The following is a 21,876-nucleotide window of genomic DNA, read 5'->3' as shown; positions in this document are numbered from 1 at the left end:
TCTCGAGATAGAGCGATCAGTGTGTGAACTATGAAATGTGAACTGTGAATGGATCTCGTTCTTATAATATAAGATTTTGCACTTCTAACCATCGAACCATTTTGTTGTGTCTGGGTAAGTTCTGGTAATACCGAAATGAACGGGGAGCAGTTTTGTAGGCTTCTTCTCCAGTCCATTTGAGCGTTTTCAAGAAATTCACTGTGAAAGAAACAATAATGTCCAATTGACCATTGTAGAACAAAACTTTGTATCGAGGTGAAACACTGTTGATGAGAATTTCAATCCATCCTTTGACAGAGATATCATGGCGATATCATTACTCAAAGCTAATTCAATACGAGTAGATTCAACGGAATGGAATGTAGCATTTCCCAAGTGAGCAGCTCTTCTAAATGCAGTCGTATTGAACAGTTCTTCCATGAGAAATGAGAACATTAGATGTATTTTCAGCAACCGGGACTAAATAGTTGAAATGATTGAAGTAGTTTGTAAGTGTGGTAAATATTATTGGATTATACGCAACCCGTATACCTGATCAGGTCTACCTCACACCTGATGAGCACACATATTATCAGGTAGACCTGACAGGTACGGCTGAAACGGTAGGTCTTTCAGGTCTACCTGATAGTACTGTTGATGAGAATTTCAATCCATCCTTTGACAGAGGCCATGATATCATTACTCAAAGCTAATTCAATAGGTTCAACGGAATGGAATGTAGTATTTCCCGAGTGAGCAGCTCTTCTAAATGCAGTCGTATTAAACAGTTCTTCCATGAGAACATTAGATGTATTATCAGCAAGCGGGACTAAATAGTTGAAATGATTGGAGTAGTTTGTAAGTGTGGGAAATATTATTGGATTATACGGAACCCGTAAACCTGATCAGGTCTACCTCACACCTGATGAGCACACATATTATCAGGTAGACCTGACAGGTACGGCTGAAAAGGTAGGTCTTTCAGGTCTACCTGATAGTGAGTGGCTGGCATTATAAAATGATATTTTTGGATTAGGATTATTGATGACATCATATTTCTCTCATCCTCAGATCACCTCATCCATTACAATGCTGCAATCGATACTTTGAATACAAGTGGGGTTCGAATCCAAGGCATGACTGTTACTCCGACTAGCAAAAGAAAAACCCAACTCGCGGATCCAACCTATGAAATTTTCGAATATCACAAGTTTTTCACCACGGTAAGTTTGTCAAGTTTTTTCTTCGTTCTCTTGAAAAAATATCAGGCAAATCCAAGTGATCAACCTCAGTGATGATCAGGAAGTTTCATGGACTTCTGATCAGGAGGCCGGTGATTTGAGTTCAAATTTCAAATCAAAGCATGTTAAGCATGAAGTTCCCCATTACGAGTAGGTGCTTGAGAACATTAGATGTATTTTCAGCAACCGGGACTAAATAGTTGAAATGATTGAAGTAGTTTGTAAGTGTGGTAAATATTATTGGATTATACGGAACCCGTATACCTGATCAGTTCTACCTCACACCTGATGAGCACACATATTATCAGGTAGACCTGACAGGTACGGCTGAAAAGGTAGGTCTTTCAGGTCTGCCTGATAGCTTAGCATGAGCCAATTACAATCATGTTATAAACTTGGCAGAAAAACAAGAGACTAAAATATTACCTACTCTTGGAAAATGAGAAAAAACATTGGATAGTTTTGTTTAGGAATTTGAAACCCTGTATTTATTTGTGCATTTTACAAGACGATCACTACACAAGTTAATTAAAGCTTTTAGAAAGCGATAAATATGTCTTGGGTACAGAGATAACAGAATTAGAAATTCACTCGATCATTGTACAGACGATCACTACACAAGTTAATTAAAGCTTTTAGAAAGCGATAAATATGTCTTGGTACAGAGATAACAGAATTAGAAATTCACTCGAACATTGTAGTTGAAAATTTAAACAACAACGATGTTGATGGAGGTCTTTTCCTTGCCAAGAGCAACGATGTTCATGGAGGTCTTTTCCTTGCCAAGAGCAACGATGTTCATGGAGGTCTTTTCCTTGCCGAGGGCAACGATGTCCATGGTGGTCTTTTCTTTGCCGAGGGCGACGATGTCCATGGAGGTCTTTTCTTTGCCGTTGATGGCAACAACATCCATAACGATTCTTTCTTGACCCATTTTAGGAGAGTGGTTTTCTTAAATTTGATTAGAAAGAGTTATCTGAAACAAGGAAAATTTGTCATTAGATGGTAATATCCAAAATTGAGTGGTCCGGTGCCAGACTTGCCTAACCCACATTTTGAGTGGTTTTCTTAAATTTGATTAGAAAGAGTTATCTGAAACAAGGAAAATTTGTCATTAGATGGTAATATCCAAAATTGAGTGGTCCTGTGCCAGACTTGCCTAGCCCGCATTTTGAGCTACCTCCAATAGGAGGAAGTACTAAAAAAGATCTGTTCCCAGCATCGACAACTATGTTTCCAAATGTCTGATGACATGAAATACTATGTTGCTGGAATACTTCATTTCAGGGTTTCAAAATTTGACTCAACTTTAGGTCTCATTATCTCAATTTGAAGAAACTGAGGGTTAGGCAAGTCTGGCACCGGACCACTCCAATAAGAGCCGACCCTACATGAATATCCAACGAGACTTGAGAGAAATCAACACCGCGATGACATATTAGGTACCTACATAAATTAATTTTGGGCGACAAAAAGGGAGAAAAAGAAACTAAAATAAATTAAAAGATTATTCTGTATTAGATTCAAAATTATTAAACGGAAACACTGGTGTGGAAACAAATTTTCAAAAGTTGGGAAAAATTAAAAGAGTGGGTTTTCGGAGGTTAGATTCAAAATTATTAAACGGAAACACTGGTGTGGAAACAAAGTTTCAAAAGTTGGGAAAAATTAAAAGAGTGGGTTTTCGGAGGTACTCGTAAAAACACTTGAAATTGAATATCTAATGAAATTATTGCCTGAGACAGTAGGTAATACACCTATGTAGATCTCAAACAGGTGTAAACTTTGTTAATTTGCTACTTTGATTAGTTACTTACCAGTAGGATGATCAGAGAGCGACTGTGCTAAACCCTTGACTAGTAGGAGCTTTTATACGAAAGTTTCTTATCTCACACGCTGATTGAACTACCTAATACTTGCTATAGAAGACATATTCATCACATCACGCGATATGGGTGGTGTGATCCCTTTGATTGTGGTCATACGATCTCATCATCATCAGTTTATAGGTAATTTTTGTGTCAAGCTAAAGAACATGTCGCAAATTTAGGAAGGTAGTGGGCTAGTGGGTATCCAAGAATTAAATGACATTTTTGGTTTGCCAACACTCACACTTAACTTATACTTTTTATGGGACTTAAAGTTGGCACGTACCTTACTGTGACGTTTCGGGTCTGAACTCCAGACCCGTCTTCAGCAATTTGTCAATCTATCATTCGCGAACTCCGCGAACTTGTCAATTAGAACATAAAAAACGAAAATGCATTAGGTCGTCAGCAGTGCAGGTGTTTTCAAGTCGATGAGAAACTAAAAAATCTCATGTATTGTTCTCTATAACTTGGAAATTTCTTTTCCAGCCTCAAGACACACAACTGATGATAAACAATGGCAGTATTCTGGAGATACTACTGAACTGATCTATTATGCCGCCACCAAATTGTGCCATCAGGGGAGAACAACTCCGCTCTACCCACTTCTCAGGGCCGTATTTAGAAATTTGGTCACATGGAAAATTTCTCTTCTCATTCGTGCTGGTAAGGTTTTTTTGTCTCCAGTATTCAGCCACATGTACGGCGCGTTCGTTCGCCAGCAGTCCAGGTGTTTTCAAGTCGATGAGAAACTAAAAAATCTCATGTATTGTTCTCTATAACTTGGAAATTTCTGTTCCAGCCTCAAGACACACAACTGATGATAAACAATGGCAGTATTCTGGAGATACTACTAGATCTGGCCTTGGAAAATATTAGACCCGACCATGTACAAATGTTGGACTTGGCGGAAAATTTGAACCTGTCCCTCGACATCAAGAACATCATCGATCAGAAGCCACGGAAAACGGTACGTAACAACCGACTGATGAAGCTGGGAAGTCTTGCACAATACTTCACCATAGAGAGTTCTCAGTTAATCCAGAGTTTAAGAAATAATGGCCTGTGTAAATCAAATGCACCGTCAAAGAAAACCCTTGACACTGTGTTAACTCTCAGTGGTAAGATCGGCCTGACATCAAGAACATCATCGATCAGAAGCCACGGAAAACGGTACGTAACAACCGACTGATGAAGCTGGGAAGTCTTGCACAATACTTCATTAATGCCTGATCTCAGTATAGAGAATTCTCAGTTAATCTAGAGTTTAAGAAATAATGGACTGTGTAAATCAAATGCACCGTCAAAGAAAACCCTTGACACTGTGTTAACTCTCAGTAGTAAGATCGGCCATAAGTCAATTAACGCATGGGCAGTCCTGAGTAGTACGAAACCAATCCCTCCAGAAATAAAAGTAATTGAAGTTGGAACGCCAAGGCCACCGGCACCAGGGAGTTGATTTTAAGCAATATTTCCATATTGTCGATCGACAGTCGACTGAAACTGTACACTGAGAAAAAGAAAAATTCCGTTGGTCCTCATTTTTCCTGCTCTATGACTTTGAAACATCACCCAAGTAAGCGCAACTGATCTATTATGCCGCCACCAAATTGTGCCATCAGGGGAGAACAACTCCGCTCTACCCACTTCTCAGGGCCGTATTTAGAAATTTTGTCACACGAAAAATTTCTCTTCTCATTCGTGAATCTGGTTCCAAACCCCAAGCTGTGTCCACACATAGTCCACGGCCGTCGATTGATCGTCCATCGATGTCGATCGACTATGTGTGGACACAGCTTTACGTTTGTTTGCTAATCTTATGATTTTATTGTTATCGATTTTAGTTCAATGCCGTAGAATCGTTGCTGAAAGTGACACCTTGAATTATGCCGCCACCAAATTGTGCCATCAGGGGAGAACAACTCCGCTCTCCCCACTTCTCAGGGCCGTATTTAGGGGGGGGGGAGTGAAATTTTGTCACACGAAAAATTTCTCAATTTATCTTCTCATTCTTGCATCTGGTTCCAAACCCCAAGCTGTGTCCACACATAGTCGATTGATCGTCCATCGATGTCGATCGACTAAGTGTGGACACAGCTTTACGTTTGTTTGCTAATCTTATGATTTTATTGTTATCGATTTTGTTATTGTTACCTGGGATCATACCCCTTTCAATTTTTTTTAAACCTATTTTACCTACTGTCAACGGCTTTTACTGTTTTTATAGGGTTCATTATCGATCTAAATTCTAGAGTATCTAGATACCTATTTTATTATCCGTTTAAGATGTTTATATTTTATTTTATTTTTTATGGTTTACATATGTACCTATTGTGTTGGTTATTTTTACCTATTATGTTATTTTTATGGCTAACTTACTCGTATGTTAGTGATATATTGTTGAGTATCGATTTTGTTATTGTTACCTGGGATCATACCCCTTTCAATTTTTTTGAACCTATTTTACCTACTGTCAACGGCTTTTACTGTTTTTGTAGGGTTCGTTATCGATCTAAATTCTAGAATATCTAGATATTTTATTATCCGTTTAAGATGTTTATATTTTATTTTTTTATGGTTTACATACCTATTGTGTTGGTTATTTTTACCTATTATGTTATTTTTATGCCTAACTTACTCGTATGTTAGTGATATATTGTTGAGTTTTTTTATCAATTAATATTTTTTTAATGTACCAAACTTTTTACCTTTTTAGGGTTTTCAGTTTTAACTTAACCGTAATCATTCTCTTTTAACTTTACGAAGTTACTTGTCCATTACTATATCTACCTTTTTATTTCTTAGTGTTTAGTATCTTCGTAAAATTAAATAAATTTTATTGTAATTAATAAATAAAATAAAAACCTCACTTCCTTCATTCAATCCATCTCATTTACCCTGTATAATTTCTTGTGCTCTATTTATTCCAGATTCAATTTGACATTATTAGATTTTCTATATCAAAACAAATTCAACAAATTTCTTCACTGCAGTAAAAAAAGAAACGTTAGTGTGGTGTTTATTTTCTCTGCATGTTTTGTGTTTCATTGTGAAGCATACACGACAAGTTGGTCAGTTCGGATTTCATTTTTACGTAAGACAAAAAAGTAAAAATACCTAGTGTAGTTTTGATTTGAATTGTGGTGAAAATTATCGATGGTGCCAATTTTTTTGTGAAGAGGTGTCCTACCTACCTACCTACCTATTTTTGATTTTTTTTTTTTTATTTTTTTTAATTACATAGTAAATTTACCTAGGTAGTAAAATGATCGGAGTTATAAACCTGAATAAAGTGATTAAACATAGAGTGTTCTGATATCTTGTAATCTTGTTCGAGATAACCACATTCAAAAAATGAAAATTCACCCAAGTTCAAAGGCGTTGAACAATGAACAATCAGATCTAGATCATTCGTGGCTCAAAAAACCTGTGTTCTGAAACCAAAATGAAGTGATGACTTGTAAATTTAGTCCATAGGTACTCATGTTCGTACAGTCTACAGTAGGTAGGTAGGTACTCACCTACGTATTTACAGTCCATTACCTACATACATGGATATGGAGGTAAGTTAGTATTTCGTAACTATACCTACCCCCATCTTTTTTCATGAATAATACCTACCTAGCTAGTTTTCGATACAACTGTTTCATATATTTTAATATTATTGCTTGTAGGTATACCTAGAACGTATCTTACTTACTGTTTTTTTTTTTTTTTTTTTTTTTTTTATTGGCCTTTCTCGGCGTAGCTTAACATAGGTGACGCTAAAACCGGTCTTAAATTATCGACTGAAGTGTTATCTAAAACTTTCTCGCTTTGAGTTCATAGGTCGTCGCGACAAATTTCAAGATCAGGGCTCATTTGTGTAAGAAAATGTGAAAAAAATCCTTCAATTTTTTTTGGTTTTTTGGCTTTATGGTTTTCTGGACAAAATTTGCACCACCATTTTCGTGTTCCTGGTAAAAAGATCTTTAATTTGATATATAGGTCGACTAGGTTTGGATAAGTCCTTCTATGGGGACAGACCGACCGACCGACAGACCGACCGACAGACAGACGACACCGAAGCGAATACAATAGTCCGTCCCCTATACCTTTTATTATTAGTAATAATAAAGGAAGGACGGACTAAAAACTGATATCAAAATGATAATTATATGTATTTAAAAAGGTGTATTTTACCTACTTTATCTACCTACCTACGTTCCCTCTGTTGCACCATGAAGTCACGTCTAAACATAGCGTCTCTCAATAATTATCATAGTGGACACTATGTCGGCAAACATGATTGCGTTACCATGACAACCAACATATACATGATACAAACATACTGAAGAGCTCATGAGAGAAAAATAAAGACAAAACACCCCCCTTTCACCCACCATAACCAATTCTGCGCACATTCGCTTTACCATTCAAGAGGGGATAAAAGCATATCGAAAAAAAAAAAATGTACCTAGGGAATTTTTAGATTCTAGGTACTTTCTTGTTAAAGTTCAACGCATTGTTGAATGTTTTTACTTTGTAGTGGGTGTTTTCAACTAGTTATTAAATTTGTATACTGTGTTTTAGTTGGGAATATTTTTGTGTTTTATATATGTACCTAAGTAGGTCGCTAGTTGTTTGGAATTCGATCAGTTGTGTCGTGGATTCCCTAATAGATTGTTAAATAGTGAGTTCGTATATCAATTGTATTCAATTAAATATAGCTTGGCATCTAGCATCTATTCTATAGGTACCTAATAGCGTAGACGTACAACTAGTTATTTGTAGATCGTGTTTTGGTTAGGAATATTTTTGTGTTTTTTACCTAAGTAGGTCCCTAGTTGTTTGGAATTCGATCAATTGTGTCGTCTCGTCCCTAAATCTTTAGATTGTTAATAGTGAGTTCGTATATCAATTGTATTCAATTAAATATAGCTTGGCATATAGCATCTATTCTATAGGTACCTAATAGCGTAGTTTGTTATGCTTGGGAACACTGCATCTAAATTTGTCGATGACTGCACTGGCTTGGGCACTCGCATAAGTAAGTTAACTGGTATCAGTATTAATCATAGCTATGTTAAACACCAACAAACATGTGAAGGTAACTTCAACCTTCAAGGCACCAATGAAATTCGTGTCTCATTCAGAATATTCTGATTGTGTTTGGTCTGAATACACTCAGTTGCGTTCAATTCACGACTGAGCTCAGTTCAGGCATCGTATTTCTTGCCGTGTTAATTATTATCAAGTTGTGACTGCGCGCTCGTGTGTTTACAAACAGCTGGTGCTCACTTTTGTTTACATTAGAGAGTAATGTGTAGTGTTACAGTGGGTAATGTGTTTTTAAATCTAATTAAGGGTCTAATCTCTCCCCTCTGCCCCCCCGATGTCTAGATAATGTCATTGATGAGGAAGTGCTGTCCATGTTACCATCGGAAGCCTCAGTATGAATCTCTCGCTCCCACTTTTGTTTACATTAGAGAGTAATGTGTAGTGTTACAGTGGGTAATGTGTTTTTAAATCTAATTAAGGGTCTAATCTCTCCCCTCTGTCCCCCGATGTCTAGATAATGTCATTGATGAGGAAGTGCTGTCCATGTTACCATCGGAAGCCTCAGTATGAATCCCTCGCTCCAAACGCTGGCGAGCCTCAGTCCTCCCAGTTCTACTGTTGCGAACACACGCGCTCCACACTGATTCGAAACTCGAAAGCGAGCGATTTTGAAAACCAAGAGAACCTTGCCCCCCCTGGTGGGTGTGATTGTAACCACAAGATGGACGGGATAGAGGATCCGGCCCTGGTGGAGAGAATTAGAAACACGGAGGACTTTATGAACGTGGAGAAGGACGAGCCCAACGCTGGCGAGCCTCAGTCCTCCCAGTTCTACTGTTGCGAACACACGCGCTCCACACTGATTCGAAACTCGAAAGCGAGCGATTTGGAAAACCAAGAGAACCTTGCCCCCCCTGGTGGCTGCGATTGTAACCACAAGATGGACGGGATAGAGGATCCGGCCCTGGTGGAGAGGATTAGAAACACGGAGGACTTTATGAACGTGGAGAAGGACGAGTTGTGTAAAGTGTGGAGTGAACAGAAGATTCGAAAGGAATGGACCGTGGAGGATGTGGTAAGTAGGGATATTTTTGACAGAACAACCAAATTACCAAAAAACGATGGGTGGATCTAGGAATTTAGGATGCAGGCACCTAGTACCTACCACTTACAGACCTACACTATAATGAAAGGATAAATTAAATTGATTTTATAATATTAGGTAATTGATTACGTAATGTAGACTCCCATACGTATTTAATTGTCAATAAAAATAAATGGTTAGCGAGATAACATAAAAAAAAAAAAAAAAAAAAAAAAAATGTGATAACCTGATGATTAATATTATGAGACATACCTAAATACGAATGTGAGAGACAAACATATTGATTGAGTAGTAACATAGGTACCTAATGAATATGACTTGAGCTTTGTCCTTACAAGTAGGAGGCTCAAAATAGGTTTAGACATAGGTACCTACCTTGACATATGATCAACTCTTGCCATTGGTAATAAAAGTCTTTAAGGTAACCTACAGTAATAATAGTAGGTAACTAGATAAGAAGTATACCTACTTTGGAAGTACCTATAAAAATAGTAAACTAATACCTTTTTGTAAATGTAAATGCAGTTTCTTTGTGTTATTATGTCACAACTTTGGTGCTCACTGCAGCATTGTAGGATTTTTCCAATATCTCAATAATCCTAAAATCCAATGTTTACCTACCATGCTGGCACCGGTCGCTATGCGCATTATATTACATAGCTACTCATTTTCCTCACGAGGCTGAGTGGGCCCCGCAACAGCCAGTCACGGTATCAATCATTTGCATGATAACAAATTTCTTGACCCCGCCGGGAATCGAACCCGGGTCTCCCGCGTGCAAGGCGAGCGCAGTGACCACTCTTTTGAACTAATGAACTTTTTGTAACTCTGTAAAATTCTAGATGTAGGAAAAGGCCTTCGACCCTTCCAATATTATTTCCTTTTGACCCCAGCCCGCCCTTGCAATGGCCGAAACAAGTGTTAAAGGTTCTTCTGAAGAACTAATCTCATCCATTCTGTTGTTCTTTACAGACTGTGCCATTCAACAAAACCCTCAAAGACTGTTTGGAGACTGGACTGTCTATAATAATTCAAGGACGTGTTCCGGATAATTCCAGATCGTGAGTATCCATATCCTCCCCTTTCACCGAATCCAGGGCCTTCCCCAGGGGTTCCATTCACCCCGGGCTCCTTAAGGGGGGTGGGGGGGGGATATTGCTAGGATGCGACAGAAAAGTCCCTTTACAACAGTAGTAACCGCAGTTACAATATCTTATCGTTTTACTGATATGTTGGTACATACTAGGTAGGTAGGTACCAACGCCCTTTTTAGTGGCGCTTGACGCTTTAGATTGATGAGCTTTGATTGGAGTATCTACTTACACGAATCATTTGATTTGACTATGATAGTATTATCAGAGTTCTTGACAATGATCAAGGACGGTGTAGTTGGAGTTATATCATTATTACACAATTGGATCAAACTTTATTTACAGATAGTAACAAAATGTATCTACATATAAATACAAAATAAAGTTTGATCAAGACCTTGATATAAAACTACATATAAAACTATCCCCACCCTTGATATCAATTTTATGGTCCCGAATTCGGAATCAGTAAGGGGGGGGGGCATCAGTAACCACAAAGCCACAAACCACAGCAGCTCAGAGGTATATTGTGGATTCGTCGATATCGAATTGAAATGGACATTGTTTTCAAAATAAATATTGACAGATTAACACTAACGACCTCTCCGCTCTCGTTTTCAGATTTGCCGTCAACCTCGTGATTAGCGGTCATGACGACGACGACATAGCGCTTCACTTCAACCCGAGATTTGACGTCAACTATTGCGTGCGGAACTCCTGTCGGAACAAAGTCTGGGGAGAAGAGGAGAAAGCTGCGTACGTGAGCAATCCATTCAAACTGGGAGAGAACTTTGTGCTGGAAATATTCTGTGCTCCCTCGGAATTCATGGTGAGAGGAAGCGCGGTTAAGACTCTGAGGGGAAACTATGGGTGTATTTTCCTTTAACGTACACAAAAGCTCACTTTGAGGCTTAGGTGTAGGGGAGAACAGTCCTAAAAGGTGAGTAGGTACCGATCGGATAAAACCGATTCCGATGGCGCGCCTTCTTGGATTTCTTATGGTTTAGTACAGTACTGCAGTCTGAGGGGAAACTATGGGTGTATTTTCCTTTAACGTACACAAAAGCTCACTTTGAGGCTTAGGTGTAGGGGAGAACAGTCCTAAAAGATGAGTACCGATCGGGTGAAACCGATTCCGATGGCGCGCCTTCTTGGATTTCCTATGGTTTAGGTTTAGTACAGTACTGCAGCCTATGGTTTAGTACAGTACTGCAGCCTATGGTTTTAGTGCAGTACTGCAGCCTATGGTTTAGTACAGTACTGCAGCCTATGGTTTAGTACAGTACTGCAGCCCTATGGTTTAGTACAGTACTGCAGCCTATGGTTTAGTACAGTACTACAGCCAATGGTTTAGTACAGTACTGCAGCCCTATGGGTTTAGTACAGTACTGCAGCCCTATGGTTTAGTACAGTACTGCAGCCTATGGTTTAGTACAGTACTGCAGCCGCTATTTCGGTTTTCAAAAGGGAAACTGTTGCGTTTCCGAAAGTTTTATCTAACAGCTACCTAAAATTGCGCCATGAATTACTAAAATTTAAAGCTATTTCTGCGAATTTGAGCCCTCTTAGGTGGATTTCACATCTAGACTGCAACTTGTAGTATACGACAGTTTTCATGTTGAGGGCTACATAGTCTTATGGGCCTGTTCACACTTAAACTTCAAGTTCAAGTGTGAACAGGCCATAAGACCATGTAGCCCTCATCATGAAAACTGTCGTATACTACAAAAGTTGCAGTCTAGATGTGAAATAGCCCTTAGGATAAGTTTTTGCAACTTTAGAGAACCTTTCAGGTAATTTTAGATTTTAGGGAAACTCTCTGATTGTTTTTTTTTGGGGTTACATTCCAGTAATCTCCTCTCAAATTCCTGCATCAATAAATACCTGCAATTTTATTATTCTTCCATGACATTGACCTCCCTATTTCCTTCTAGTTTGCGGTGAACGGGACTCACTTCTGCAGTTTCCCTTACCGTTACCCTCTGTATACAATCACTAGACTGCAAATATTGCCCCGTGTGGACATCTTCAAAATCCAAACCAAACTGCTCCACTCGTATCCTGCCACAACTCAGGATGATCTGGTCGCTCAGCTGAAGGATCAACCTCTGTACCATCACCATGTGTTGGGATATGAGAAAGTTGACGTGTCCGGCAAGGTGAGATTCGGGTGATTCCTTTCTTAAGGGCCGTTTAGACGCTCAGTCCCGAACTGCAGTCCAGTGTGACAGAAATCAGCTCGCGTCCAAACGTTCAGTCCCGGTTTGCACAAACCTCAGTCTTGTGATAATTTTCGCCTTGTCACTTGCCTGTTCTGTGTCTCTGAGTCTCTGTGTGCTCCGTTCTCTCAAGTTTTAATTAGAAAAACACTGTTGTTATCACAAAAACTGAGTGAGGACTGACGGGAGGCTTGAGGTATGGACTGAACAGGTTTTTACACGTTCAAACTGGGTTTGTGCAAACCGGGTTTGACGTAAAAATCTTTAGGTTTGCGCAAACGTTTGTAAAAATAGAGAGGAGCGGAGAGAATCGAGCATAGAGGAGGTAGATGGAAGTGACAATGAAGGGGAGCAACGACTTCAAATCTCATAGAACCTGAGAGCAAAAAGATCTGTGATCCTCTTTGCTCTCCGCGACCTTTTCAGATTTGTCGTTCAACTTAAATCCTTTGATCTTTGAGTAGGATAAAGGAGGGTAACGTTGAACCCAAATGCAATTGGGAAAAGGTGCAGTAAAAGAAGAAGACTGTGACAAAAGACGAAATTACATTGTTGTTGTTGTAGTTGTTGTTGTAGTAGCCAAAGTCCCATCAGGTTCTTCCATCCCCATCACCCCATCTGTTACTAGTAGGCCCAGGTGTTCAGTCACTTCAATTGGTTTCAGCCACATATCTATTGGTGTCATTTGTGTTGGCTTAGAGGGGCAATTGAAGAGATGTAAGGTGTTGTGTGGGCTTCCTCTGCACTGGGGGCAACCAACCCACCCACGAAATTACATTAAATAATACTGCTTTTGTGTTTTTTCTTCACAGAATCCCCCTCTCCTGTTTCAACTTAGTAACAAATTAGCTGTCGGTAACATGATTGAAATCGACGGAAGAGTCAAATTACTTCCGCACACGTAAGTAGAAATTAAAAAAAAAAAAAAAAAAAAAAATGTGATAACCTGATGATTAATATTATGAGACATACCTAAATACGAATGTGAGAGACAAACATATTGATTGAGTAGTAACATAGGTACCTAATGAATATGACTTGAGCTTTGTCCTTACAAGTAGGAGGCTCAAAATAGGTTTAGACATAGGTACCTACCTTGACATATGATCAACTCTTGCCATTGGTAATAAAAGTCTTTAAGGTAACCTACAGTAATAATAGTAGGTAACTAGATAAGAAGTATACCTACTTTGGAAGTACCTATAAAAATAGTAAACTAATACCTACTTTATAGGTACCCAAGTAAGAAACTTGAGCTTCTGAACATCAAGGCTAGCTAGCTGCTAGACAGTAAACAAGTTAGATGAAGCTAAGTATGTTATCAAGTAGAACTCTATGGATTCTCTTTATAACTCTGACATAATTGCTGAGAAATTTCAAGGACCGTCTGATGTTTGTACGATATTCTGAATGAATACTAGCCTAGACATAGATAAAAATACGATACATAAGGCCAGCCACACACGTTCAGACTCTGTCAAACCTTTTTTTTTTTTTAAAAAAAAAAAAAAAAAAAAAAAGTTGGACATTCCTTCCGGAATTTCAACTCTTCTAACTTCTAAGCTTTTGGCCTAATAGCGCCTGTACTAAACCATAGGAAATCCAAGATGGCGCGCCATCGGAATCGATTCTGTTACCAAAAGGAAAGCTTGCCTAGTTAGCTTGGAAGGTAGCGCGTCTGCCTTGTAAGTGCTAGGTCGCGGGTTCGATCCCCCCTTCTATCTTTGCTTTCGGGACGATAAGACCTTAGCAGTTACATTTCCCCCTATCAAACCTCTTGGAAAGTAAAGTTTCAACTTTTCTCCTTGTGCTTCCCCAGATTTTTCATCAACCTGCAGCATGGCAAGCTCCTGTGGCCTCATCCGAACATTAGCTTCCACACTTCCGTCCGGTTCAAATACAAAGCCGAGTCTGTGCACAAAGTGGTGTGCAATTCCTATCGCAACGACGTGTGGGGGACAGAGGAGATCCCAGCCATGGAATGTCCTTATGATCCTGGCAGGTAATTGTAATGAAATTGTAATTTGGAATGTCCTTACGATCCTGGCAGGTAATTGTAATTTTATTTGACACAAATATTTATTTTATACATTTTTTCTACACTGTATTGTATAATAAGTAAGTTTCATGGGGTAAAAAAATTAAAGAAAAAATGTACCTACCTACCTATTTGTTATTTTATTTTATTTCATCGTTTTCCATGTCTATAATTGTCCACACTCAGATTCCTGTCATTAGTTTATTTTTTTTCTTGGTCTCTCTCTCTCTCTCTCTCTCTCTCTCTCTCTCTCTCTTTGTCTCTCACAATTAAATATTTATTTTTATTTTTGATCATTAAAAATTTTTACCAAAGAATGTGACGTCAGGAGATGTGAAACAGGAGAACGTCACGGTGCAGAAAGTCATTGGGGATATTCTAGGTAAGTTTTGGGGATATTATAGCCTCGTTATTTTGGAAGGTAGCCCCCGCCTTTTGTAAGCGCTATAAGAATGTGACGTCAGGAGATGTGAAACAGGAGAACGTCACGGTGCAGAAAGTCATTGGGGATATTCTAGGTAAGTTTTGGGGATATTCCAGCCTCGTTACTTTGGAAGGTAGCGCCCGCCTTTTGTAAGTGCTAGATCTCTGGTTTGATTCCCGCCCGGAACGGCTAGTTTTCTCCTATGATGTCCTCCTTCTTTTCGCTATGGGGACGATGAAACCTCCGTTGTTAAGGTGTGTCCACACATGGTCAACCGGCCATCGGCCGATGTCGGCGGAATCGTCCACACTGCCTCGATAACACAGCTCTTCGATCGACGGCCGGTCAACCATGTGTGGCCACACCTCTACAGTTTCCTTTGTCAAACCTATTCGGGGGAAAAACTATATAAAAAACCTATTATGTACCAACCTTACAGATTTCGAACAATTTTACGTTCCCTCTCGAACCCCTTTGGTCAAACTAAACCTCATCCACCCCTTGATTCCAGGAATTCAAAACATCACCAGTATCAGCGACTCTGCCACCTTGTCCGATCTGGGTCTGGATTCCCTCATGGCGGCTGATGTCAAGAATGTTCTCCAGAGTAAATTCAACATCAGTCTGACCAACGAACAAATCAAGGAGCTCAAGTTCAATGCCGTAGAATCGTTGCTGAAAGTGACACCTTGAAAAAATGTGATAACCTGATGATTAATATTATGAGACATACCTAAATACGAATGTGAGAGACAAACATATTGATTGAGTAGTAACATATGTACCTAATGAATATGACTTGAGCTTTGTCCTTACAAGTAGGAGGCTCAAAATAGGTTCAGAAATACCTACCTTGACATATATTATGATCAACTCTTGCCATTGGTAATAAAAGTCTTTAAGGTAACCTACAGTAATAATAGTAGGTAACTAGATAAGAAGTATACCTACTTTGGAAGTACCTATAAAAATAGTAAACTAATACCTACTTTATAGGTACCCAAGTAAGAAACTTGAGCTTCTGAACATCAAGGCTAGCTAGCTGATGCTAGACAGTAAACAAGTTAGATGAAGCTAAGTATGTTATCGAGTAGAACTCTATGGATTCTCTTTATAACTCTGACATAATTGCTGAGAAATTTCAAGGACCGTCTGATGTTTGTACGATGTTCTGAATGAATACTAGCCTAGACATAGATAAAAATACGATACATAAGGCCAGCCACACACGTTCAGACCGTATGACAGATCGCGGTGTGTCTTCTTCTTCTTCTTCTTCTTCTTCTTCTTCTTCTTCTTCTTCTTCTTCTTCTTCTTCTTCTTCTTCTTCCTTTTCTCTCTTCAATTTCATTCATTCTTTCTATTCATACAGGTTGTCTATTTGTTCTTTCACAGGTCCTTCGTCATGAGGATTCTCCTCAAGGAGGACCACTTCTCCGTGTCCATCGACGATGAAAAGTTCATCAACTACAAATATGATCGCGGTGTGTCAGTCGGTACGTGGGGCGGAAATAGCTTCAGACCGTGATCTAGTTCTGTCAGACCGTCTTAACGTGTGTGGTGGGAAAAGAGAGAGACCCAGCCAGGTCTGTGAGATCACGATCTGTCAGACAGTGTGATGGGCCTGAATGCTGGGCATATTACACAACCTTTCAGATAAGACACCCCTGGTAACTTTTGAACTAATGAAATTTTTGTACCTCTGTAAAATTCTAGATGTAGGAAAAGGCCTTCGACCCTTCCAATATTATTTCATTTTGACCCCAGCCCGCCCTTGCAATGGCCGAAACAAGTGTTAAAGGTTCTCCTGAAGAACTAATCTCATCCATTTTGTTGTTCTTTACAGACTGTGCCATTCAACAAAACCCTCAAAGACTGTTTGGAGACTGGACTGTCTATAATAATTCAAGGACGTGTTCCGGATAATTCCAGATCGTGAGTATCCATATCCTCCCCTTTCACCGAATCCAGGGCCTTCCCCAGGGGTTCCATTCACCCCGGGCTCCTTAAGGGGGGTGGGGGGGGGATATTGCTAGGATGCGACAGAAAAGTCCCTTTACAACAGTAGTAACCGCAGTTACAATATCTTATCGTTTTACTGATATGTTGGTACATACTAGGTAGGTAGGTACCAACGCCCTTTTTAGTGGCGCTTGACGCTTTAGATTGATGAGCTTTGATTGGAGTATCTACTTACACGAATCATTTGATTTGACTATGATAGTATTATCAGAGTTCTTGACAATGATCAAGGACGGTGTAGTTGGAGTTATATCATTATTACACAATTGGATCAAACTTTATTTACAGATAGTAACAAAATGTATCTACATATAAATACAAAATAAAGTTTGATCAAGACCTTGATATAAAACTACATATAAAACTATCCCCACCCTTGATATCAATTTTATGGTCCCGAATTCGGAATCAGTAAGGGGGGGGGGCATCAGTAACCACAAAGCCACAAACCACAGCAGCTCAGAGGTATATTGTGGATTCGTCGATATCGAATTGAAATGGACATTGTTTTCAAAATAAATATTGACAGATTAACACTAACGACCTCTCCGCTCTCGTTTTCAGATTTGCCGTCAACCTCGTGATTAGCGGTCATGACGACGACGACATAGCGCTTCACTTCAACCCGAGATTTGACGTCAACTATTGCGTGCGGAACTCCTGTCGGAACAAAGTCTGGGGAGAAGAGGAGAAAGCTGCGTACGTGAGCAATCCATTCAAACTGGGAGAGAACTTTGTGCTGGAAATATTCTGTGCTCCCTCGGAATTCATGGTGATTTTTTTTTTTTTTTTTTTTTTTTTTTTTTTTTTTACCAGCCTGTACCAATTAACTAGGAGGTAGGTAGTTAATAAATTGGGTTGGAAACAGGAACCTACCTTAACCTTAGAGATAGAGCTCAACATTCAAATTCCATTCCATATTGCATAACTAAAAATAAATACCAGGCGTTCACAAAAAATATTTCCTTCAGAACGAACGACTGTTACTAACTTCTGTTAGGTACCTATCTTGGGGTTGTAGGCTGTAAAATGGTCGTGTTAACAATAAATAGACAAAATAGTCTTTATTCACTCATAAAAACTGATATCAAAATAATAATTATATGTATTTTAAAAGGTGTATTTTACCTACTTTATCTACCTAGCTACGTTCCCCCTGTTGCACCATGAAGTCACGTCTAAACATAGCGTCTCAGAATAATTATGATAGTGGACACTATGTCGGCAAACATGATTGCGTTACCATGACAACCAACATATACATGATACAAACATACTGAAGAGCTCATGAGAGAAAAATAAAGACAAAACACCCCCCTTTCACCCACTATAACCAATTCTGCGCACATTCGCTTTACCATTCAAGAGGGGATAAAAGCATATCGAAAAAAAAAGCACGAAATTTTTAGATTCTAGGTACTTTCTTGTTAAAGTTCAACGCATTGTTGAATGTTTTCACTTTGTAGTGGGTGTTTTCAACTAGTTATTTGTAGATCGTGTTTTGGTTAGGAATATTTTTGTGTTTTTTACCTAAGTAGGTCCCTAGTTGTTTGGAATTCGATCAGTTGTGTCGTCTCGTCCCTAAGTCTTTAGATTGTTACGCTAGTTGTTTGGAATTCGATCAGTTGTGTCGTGGATTCCCTAATAGATTGTTAAATAGTGAGTTCGTATATCAATTGTATTCAATTAAATATAGCTTGGCATCTAGCATCTATTCTATAGGTACCTAATAGCGTAGACGTATAGTTTGTTATGCTTGGGAACACTGCATCTAAATTTGTCGATGACTGCACTGGCTTGGGCACTCGCATAAGTAAGTTAACTGGTATCAGTATTAATCATAATAGCTATGTTAAACACCAACACCAACAAACATGTGAAGGTAACTTCAACCTTCAAGGCACCAATGAAATTCGTTCAAAACACCCCCCTTTCACCCACTATAACCAATTCTGCGCACATTCGCTTTACCATTCAAGAGGGGATAAAAGCATATCGAAAAAAAAGGAAAAAAAAATGTACCTAGGGAATTTTTAGATTCTAGGTACTTTCTTGTTAAAGTTCAACGCATTGTTGAATGTTTTCACTTTGTAGTGGGTGTTTTCAACTAGTTAGGTGCAGTACTGCAGCCTATGGTTTAGTAGGTACAGTACTGCAGCCTATGGTTTAGTACAGTACTGCAGCCTATGGTTTAGTAGGTACAGTAATGGAGCCTATGGTTTAGTACAGTACTGCAGCCTATGGTTTAGTGCAGTACTGCAGCCACTATTTCGGTTTTCAAAAGGGAAACGGTTGCGTTTCCGAAAGTTTTATACAGCTACCTAAAATTGCGCCATGAATTACTAAAATTTAAAGCTATTTCTGCGAATTTGAGCCCTCTTAGGATAAGTTTTTGCAACTTTAGAGAACCTTTCAGGTAATTTTAGATTTTAGGGAAACTCTCTGGTTGTTTTTTTCAGGGTTACATTCCAGTAATCTCCTCTCAAATTCCTGCATCAATAAATACCTGCAATTTTATTATTCTTCCATAACATTGACCTCCCTATTTCCTTCTAGTTTGCGGTGAACGGGACTCACTTCTGCAGTTTTCCCTACCGTTACCCTCTCTATACAATCACAAGACTGCAAATACTGCCCCGTGTGGACATCTTCAAAATTCAAACTAAACTGCTCCACTCGTATCCTGCTACAACTCAGGATGATCTGGTCGCTCAGCTGAAGGATCAACCTCTGTACCATCACCATGTGTTGGGATATGAGAAGGTTGACGTGTCCGGCAAGGTGAGATTCGGGTGATCCTTCTCTTAGGTCAGCCACTCATACTCAGACTGTCTGACGGACAGTGGTTTGACAGGCAGTCGGAATGTGTGTGGCGTTCTCTTACTCACCTATTTTATATGTATTCCAGAGCGACATCGCATCGGTTGACAGTAATGCAGGCCCACCTTGATCCGTGCGTGTCCCTCTGTCGGTCAAACTAGTTATACAGAGAAAAAGAAAGAGATTGAGACCAAAATTGAGGTGGAGAGATAAGGTTGAAGAAGACTTGAGAGAGAAGGAATGGAGAAGGGAGGAGGCGGAGGATAGAAGGGTATGGAGGGGTAGTACAAAAGGAGGGTAACGCCGCACCGACCTGAAATTAATTGGGGAAAAGGTGCAGTAAAAGAAGAAGACTCTGCCACAAGACAAAAATACGTTAAATATTGCTTTTGTGTTTTTTTTTCACAGAATCCCCCTCTCCTGTTTCAACTTAGTAACAAATTAGCTGTCGGTAATATGATTGAAATCGACGGAAGAGTCAAATTACTTCCGCACACGTAAGTAGAAATCAAAACTATTTCACTTTAAATAGACCTCTTCAAAATCTTCAAATACTTCTGCCACTCCCTACATCCCTCTCAAAGTAGAAATTATCACTGTATGGTAGGTATGGGTTGTCAACGTGAAAATTGTGCTGTAGAATACAGGAAATATTTGCATAGACAATTTGGTGACGGGTAGGTAGATATATATCTATCTATAGATACAGCCCTGCTTTTATCTATCTCCTTTGTCTCAATTTTAGTTGGACGGTGACGTGTTCATACAGAGTGTTCATGTGAAGAATTGAACAGATTCCGGTGACGTGTTCATACAGAGTGTTCATGTGAAGAATTGAACAGATTCCGGTGACGTGTTCATACAGAGTGTTCATGTGAAGAATTGAACAGATTCCGGTGACGTGTTCATACAGAGTGTTCATGTGAAGAATTGAACAGATTCCGGTGACGTGTTCATACAGAGTGTTCATGTGAAGAATTGAACAGATTCCGGTGACGTGTTCATACAGAGTGTTCATGTGAAGAATTGAACAGATTCCGGTGACGTGTTCATACAGAGTGTTCATGTGAAGAATTGAACAGATTCCGGTGACGTGTTCATACAGAGTGTTCATGTGAAGAATTGAACAGATTCCGGTGACGTGTTCATACAGAGTGTTCATGTGAAGAATTGAACAGATTCCGGTGACGTGTTCATACAGAGTGTTCATGTGAAGAATTGAACAGATTCCGGTGACGTGTTCATACAGAGTGTTCATGTGAAGAATTGAACAGATTCCGGTGACGTGTTCATACAGAGTGTTCATGTGAAGAATTGAACAGATTCCGGTGACGTGTTCATACAGAGTGTTCATGTGAAGAATTGAACAGATTCCGGTGACGTGTTCATACAGAGTGTTCATGTGAAGAATTGAACAGATTCCGGTGACGTGTTCATACAGAGTGTTCATGTGAAGAATTGAACAGATTCCGGTGACGTGTTCATACAGAGTGTTCATGTGAAGAATTGAACAGATTCCGGTGACGTGTTCATACAGAGTGTTCATGTGAAGAATTGAACAGATTCCGGTGACGTGTTCATACAGAGTGTTCATGTGAAGAATTGAACAGATTCCGGTGACGTGTTCATACAGAGTGTTCATGTGAAGAATTGAACAGATTCCGGTGACGTGTTCATACAGAGTGTTCATGTGAAGAATTGAACAGATTCCGGTGACGTGTTCATACAGAGTGTTCATGTGAAGAATTGAACAGATTCCGGTGACGTGTTCATACAGAGTGTTCATGTGAAGAATTGAACAGATTCCGGTGACGTGTTCATACAGAGTGTTCATGTGAAGAATTGAACAGATTCCGGTGACGTGTTCATACAGAGTGTTCATGTGAAGAATTGAACAGATTCCGGTGACGTGTTCATACAGAGTGTTCATGTGAAGAATTGAACAGATTCCGGTGACGTGTTCATACAGAGTGTTCATGTGAAGAATTGAACAGATTCCGGTGACGTGTTCATACAGAGTGTTCATGTG

The 21,876-nt window shown here is 39.3% G+C and overlaps 3 protein-coding genes across 3 annotated transcripts in view; all 3 read left to right on the top strand.

The window, feature by feature from the left end:
* LOC103506739 overlaps positions 1-4,321 on the top strand; it is a 9,856-nt gene extending 5,535 nt beyond the window's left edge. The window contains exons 5-7 of the mRNA XM_008471141.1: positions 1,051-1,202; positions 3,891-4,134; positions 4,215-4,321. Of these exons, the coding sequence (XP_008469363.1) occupies positions 1,051-1,202; positions 3,891-4,134; positions 4,215-4,321 (503 nt within the window). The remainder of the gene's footprint in view (positions 1-1,050; positions 1,203-3,890; positions 4,135-4,214) is intronic.
* Positions 4,322-6,624: 2,303 nt separating this feature from the next.
* On the top strand, positions 6,625-16,533 carry LOC103506738 (32 kDa beta-galactoside-binding lectin-like). The gene is made up of 9 exons (XM_017442985.2): positions 6,625-6,651; positions 8,471-8,540; positions 8,932-9,203; positions 10,206-10,294; positions 10,946-11,153; positions 12,259-12,483; positions 13,356-13,444; positions 14,363-14,545; positions 16,401-16,533. Exons 1-9 carry the CDS (start codon positions 6,640-6,642, stop codon positions 16,531-16,533), a joined length of 1,281 nt encoding a protein of 426 aa, XP_017298474.2. The 5' UTR covers positions 6,625-6,639.
* A 312-nt stretch (positions 16,534-16,845) lies between these two features.
* On the top strand, positions 16,846-20,405 carry LOC103506737 (galectin-4-like; the record flags this gene model as incomplete). Its single annotated transcript, XM_026821724.1, has 4 exons — positions 16,846-16,940; positions 17,592-17,799; positions 19,584-19,808; positions 20,256-20,405. Coding segments are annotated over 4 exons (621 nt in total), but the record flags the coding sequence as incomplete, so codon positions are not given.
* Positions 20,406-21,876: the final 1,471 nt, after the last annotated feature.

This window comes from Diaphorina citri, unplaced genomic scaffold, assembly GCF_000475195.1.
Source record: "Diaphorina citri unplaced genomic scaffold, Diaci psyllid genome assembly version 1.1 scaffold258, whole genome shotgun sequence".
Classification (NCBI taxonomy): Eukaryota; Metazoa; Arthropoda; class Insecta; order Hemiptera; family Psyllidae; genus Diaphorina; species Diaphorina citri.
Note: the sequence above shows the minus strand (reverse complement) of the source record. Positions and strands in the feature narration are given on the sequence as shown.

What these genes read in the sequence shown, in the direction of transcription:
- LOC103506738 (XM_017442985.2), top strand. An exon ending in GTTCCGGATAATTCCAGATC is followed by an intron (nt 10,295 to 10,945) that starts GTGAGTATCCAT and finishes TCTCGTTTTCAG; the next exon opens with ATTTGCCGTCAACCTCGTGA. An exon ending in GTCAAATTACTTCCGCACAC is followed by an intron (nt 13,445 to 14,362) that starts GTAAGTAGAAAT and finishes GTGCTTCCCCAG; the next exon opens with ATTTTTCATCAACCTGCAGC.